Consider the following 5,351-nt stretch of genomic DNA (forward strand, 5'->3'; position numbering starts at 1 on the left):
ATAGTCCCTGGTCTCTTGTATGTAGTTGTTATATAGAGACCGTGACAAGTATATAGTGTGTTATAGTCCCTGGTCTCTTGTATGTTATTGTTATATAGAGACCATGACAAGTATATAGTGTATTATAGTCCCTAGTCTCTTGTATGTAGCTGTCATATAGAGACCATGACAAGTATATATAGTCATTTCAGTTGGTTAAAACATTAAAAAATGATCACCATGGCTTTCTATGTGAAAATCTGCATTTTAGACCATGAGAAGATTTATGTTATGTTACACTGTCACTTACTTCCAGCTTAATTAATAGGCTGTAATCTGAAGATACCATAGGGCTTAATCCCATGCTGCACGTAGGCAATGCAAAAATGAAAGTAGCCTCGTTCTGATTAGTCACGTGATAGAAGAGACCACGGTCTCATCGCTGTTTTTGTATAGTAAATATACCTCCGTGATTACCTAGTCTCGTTCAACCAGACCCTCGGCTGTCTCCGTAAATCTCCCCCGGTCCCACTGGCGTTAAGGAAGATTTGCGTATGAACTGCGCACAAAATTGGTTTATATTCGCTAAACATTCGCAATATTCGTGAAACATGCTTGTATGAGTCGGCCGACATCCGTACACGTTCGCAATTATCCGCAAAGGCACGTTTTTCCGTTGCCAGGATTTTTGAGCTGCTCAAAATTTTGATTGCGGATGACATCCGCCTTGCATATGCAATACATACGCAATGCATACGCAAAACATACTCGGTCTTTGCGCTGTATATCCGCTGGTTTCCGCCGATATCCGCAACTGACGGGGTATTGCGGTTTGGCAGTGGACTGGGACAGTGTGTAAAACGGATATATAGCGTGACTATCACGTCCATATAACGAACTAAAATAATTCGTAGCGAATGCATACGGATTGACCACAAATAATGCGTTTGTATAACGTCTGCTTTGCATCTGATTTACGAACAAATTGCGAGTGCATAACAAACACTTCACGTAAACCCAAGTACTATATAAAGTAGCAGAAATAGACATATTAGCCAGTCATTGCCAGTGTAGCTGTGGAGAAGTACAAATATAGTTATGGATCCTCGAAGACGTTTGATAGTTGCTGCCATCCAACAACATAACAATCAACTTTTCCAAGTTCAGCAATTGATGCAGAGGAGGAGAAGAAGGCGAAGAAGAAATCATAGAGCTGTTTGGGTGAGACCATGGATTGATAGAAGACTGGACCTTGGCATGTACAATAAGCTGATGATAGAGCTGCGTAATGAAGATCCACATGCCTTTCACAATTTCATGAGAATGTCCCCAGCCATGTTTGACGAAGTGGTGAACCGGCTCACTCCCAGACTGACCAAGGAACAAACCAACTTCAGACCTAACTTGGAGCCTGGTCTCAAGGTGGCAGTAACCCTGCGCCACCTGGCCTCTGGTACAAAATACAGGGACATGCAGTATGCCTGGAGGGTGCCACACAACACCATAAGCAAAGTTGTCAGAGACGTATGCGAGGCCATAGTGGACGAGTACCTTGATGAGCAGATGACTTGCCCAACCACCGAAGAAGAATGGCGGCAAATTGCTGATGACTGGCTGCAGAGGTGGAACTTCCCTCACACCATTGGTGCCATTGATGGCAAGCATGTGGCATGCAAGGCTCCCCCCAACACAGGGTCGGAATACTACAACTACAAGGGCTTCTTCAGCATCATACTGTTTGGCATGGTCAGTTCCGACTACAAATTCCTCTGGGCTGACGTATCAGGAAATGGCGCTGCATCAGATGCCCAAATCTACAACCACAGTGAGCTGAAGCAAGGTCTAGAAAGCGACAACATCACGGGTTGGCCACGTCCAGACCCCCTTCCCAATGACACACAAGATGTTCCCTACTTCATTGTGGGTGATGATGCTTTCTCCCTAAGAACATACCTGATGAAGCCATACAGCGCGAAGAACCTGACCAGGGAAGAGCGCATCTACAATTACAGATTGTCAAGGGCAAGGAGAGTGGTAGAAAATGCCTTTGGTATAATGGTCAATAGATTCCAGGTACTGCTCACCACCATGCAGCACCATGCTGAAACAGTCAGGCTCATAGTGAAGGCTTGTATTCTGCTCCACAACCTGATGCGCACCCGATACCCAGTCCTGCAAAACAGACTTTTAGACCGTCAGCTGCAAAATGGACAAATGGAGCCCGGAGAATGGCGAAGGGGCCAAAACCTATTCGACACTGTGGAAGTCCAAGCACCTAACAGAGCTTCAAAAGAAGGCAAGATGCAGCGCAACCTCATCAAGCATTGGTGCAATTCACCTGCTGGTTCCGTAGCCTGGCAAGACAAAATGATAGACTTAGTGTAAAGACAGACCTTCAAAACACTGGTTCATTTCGCCACCTTCTTGATGATTTAATTAACAAGAATGTAATATTGGATGATGTATAATAAATGTATGATGAATTTTGAAGTTTGCCATACTTTTATATCAAGTTCAAAATGTATTGTCTTTCATTAATGTAAGGGAAGTCACAAAAAAGAGGCACATAAATCAAAGTTAACAAACACTGTCTTTTATTTTGTTCATAAGGGACATTATGAGTACTGAAAACATCAAATAAACAAGTGAACTGTCCATTGCACAATATAGGCCATAAATCTACTGAGAGGCCTGTGGAGATGCAGGAGTCGAAGGCAGTGGAGCAGGAGGTGTGTTCAGGGACCTCATGGAAGACAAACTGTCATCCCCCGATCCACTGAGTGACAGGTTCATGGAGTCATCCAAGACGTCATGTGTCAATTTCAACACTTGAGACAAAGTGTCTGAACGTCTTGGCTGGTCAGTGGCACCACTGGTACTTGTCTGCTGAGAGTGTGCTGGCTGGTACTGGGGGAAAGCAAGTGATTGTGTCTGCTGCAACTGCTGAGTTAGCTGGTACTGGGGGATGGCAGGTTGCTGTGGATGCTGGAACTGCTGTGTTAGCTGGTACTGGGGGTGATACAGGCCCTGAGGAGGGGTAAACTGGGACTGTGTCGGCTTGGATGTTGCAGGTAGAATAGAGTGGAGATTAGTAGACGAGGAGAAGTCGATGGCGTTAGGGTTTTGCAGCAGGGATGTGATCTTTCTCATCATGGCATCGTACTGATGATCGGGTAGTCTTCTTAGCGTGTCCGACACGTAGGTAATGAAGGGCTCCCTGGGTGAGGATGGCTTCTCGCAAACAAGCTGGGACAGCAGTTGGGTGTTGGCCTTCATGCTGTCCCTCATCTCTCTCAAGCACTCTTCCTCAGCATCCTGGTGCCTTCTCTTCGTCGAACGGCTGGTGCCACCTCTGCTGTAGACTGCACCTTTTAAGGCCTGTGCAGTGGTCTTCTCTATATTAGAGAGCAGCCCTTCAGTCTCCACTTCCCTTTCGCGGTCGCCTTCGACAGGGATGACACTCTCAACTTCTGATTCAGCATCAGAAGCAACTTCTGCAGCGTCAGGGTCCACGTCACGAGGCAGCTGTAAGTATAAACAAATAAGTTAAAGTTCCATGGTTTTGCACTATAAAGGCATCAAATTAAGGAAAAAACAATTTGCACAATATTACTTACAGATTTCATGGGTGCAGACGACCGGTGTCTCAGCTCTCCCTCATAGAAGGAACACTTCTGCAGCACATATTTCTCTCTGTCTGTTAGCTTCTTCGCAGCCTGCCCAGACTTGACCTTGTGCAGCTTCACATACCATGTATGCATCCCCCTCCACCAGCCCTGCAGATGTTCAGAGGACACGTCCAGGTCCCTTCCTTTCTCTTCCCACAAGGCCTTCTTCCTGTTTGTGTCCTTAAACAGCCTGTGTCCCCTTCTCCACAGTAACTCATTTTCCTCCAGCCACTCAAACACGGCGTCCTCTTGTTCTGACGGGAGGGTGAAATTCATCCTTGGCTTCCTTTCTAGCTGCTGGTCTGTTGCTTTCTCCTTGTTCTTTCCCCTACCCTTCCCCTTGCCAACAATAGGAAGTGTATCAGAATCTCCTGCATGACTAGGACCAGAAGCGACTTCCAGTACCTCAACGACAGCAGCGGCTTCAGGAGGTGGGGTGGGAGACCTGGCGACAGCCCGGGATGGCGCTGGAGGGGGCGGGGTGGGAGATGGAACCCTCCCTCGAGCTCCTGTATCAGCTTTAGTCTTCTGCTTCTTAATCCCCTGCCTCTTTGACCTCTTACGGCCGGACATGTTTTCGGTGTGGTGTTGGTATGAAAAGTGATGCTAAAAAGCCCGCGCTTCTTTTTTATGACCGCAACGCTAATGCCGCGCGTGCTCAATACAACCGTTGTTTCTGCAACACGTGCGGAATGCATTCTCAATACATCCGTGATACTTCCGAGATAATTGCAATGTATTCGATCCGTTTCCTCAATACATGCGATATACATCCGTGATTGTTCGTTATAAATCCGCAGTGTTTGCAATACATTCGTCAACATTTACCAGTTGTACCCCTCATGGAAGAGCATCCGCTATTGCATACGCTTTTATTCGTGAAATATCCGCTTTTGTTCGTCATATTTTCGCTATGCATATTTAATATATCCGTCATTCATACTACGAAATTTGTCATTTTTGGCCAATTTTGTTGCGAACGACAGCGAACGCCCGAAATTTGTATGCTAAATTCATGCGCAATTAATCCGCTCCCCAGTGGGACCGGGCCTTTACCGAAATTCTGGTAAAGTTTTTGATTGGCTGAAAAGAACACACCTCCAAGATTTAAACAAATACGTGATAAATCAGCAGTAAAATAACTTAAAGATGTAAAAGTTATGTTTCTAAAAGTTAAAACCGTTAGAGAGGAATTGTTTACGGTAATGCCCACTAGATAAAGGTTAGTGTGTTTTATTATGTCTTGCAAATATTCTATACGAAAGCAAAAGTGAAAGTAGTGAAGCCCTACCTGCGTAATACACATTCCTTCGATTGATATTGTAATTTCTCGTTTGGTATCCCTAATTACAGATCAGTTTATTAAGTTAAAGTCACAATTAAGCAGAAGAAACGTCTTGAACGTTTGATTACAAAAAGGATTTTTAAAATGAAAACAAGATAGCGCCCTCTAACGGTTACAAACGCCTACGTGATTCTTTACCAGACTCTCTGCTGGTCGGAGTTCACGGAGACAGCCGAGAGTCTGGTTGAACGAGACTAGTGATTACCTGGAGTGATGCAATATCTAAATATAGATTTGTTTTGGGGTACAATACATCTAGAATTTTCCAGAAACTCCAAAGAAGATAAGAGTGGCGGATTCAAGGGAGGGGGTTACACTCTGAGATTTTGTTTTACAGGTTAGCTTTCATTTTTATAGTC

The 5,351-nt window shown here is 45.0% G+C and overlaps 1 protein-coding gene across 1 annotated transcript; it reads left to right on the forward strand.

Annotated features, from left to right (window-relative positions):
• The first annotated feature begins 1,077 nt into the window (after positions 1–1,077).
• On the forward strand, positions 1,078–2,364 carry LOC134267616 (putative nuclease HARBI1). The gene has a single exon (XM_062749815.1). The coding sequence runs from the start codon at positions 1,078–1,080 to the stop codon at positions 2,362–2,364; it is 1,287 nt and encodes a 428-aa protein (XP_062605799.1).
• Positions 2,365–5,351: the final 2,987 nt, after the last annotated feature.

Source organism: Saccostrea cucullata, unplaced genomic scaffold (assembly GCF_032062105.1).
Source record: "Saccostrea cucullata isolate Sc308-1 unplaced genomic scaffold, CSIRO_AGI_Scuc_v1 ctg9141, whole genome shotgun sequence".
In the NCBI taxonomy this organism is placed as follows: domain Eukaryota; kingdom Metazoa; phylum Mollusca; class Bivalvia; order Ostreida; family Ostreidae; genus Saccostrea; species Saccostrea cuccullata.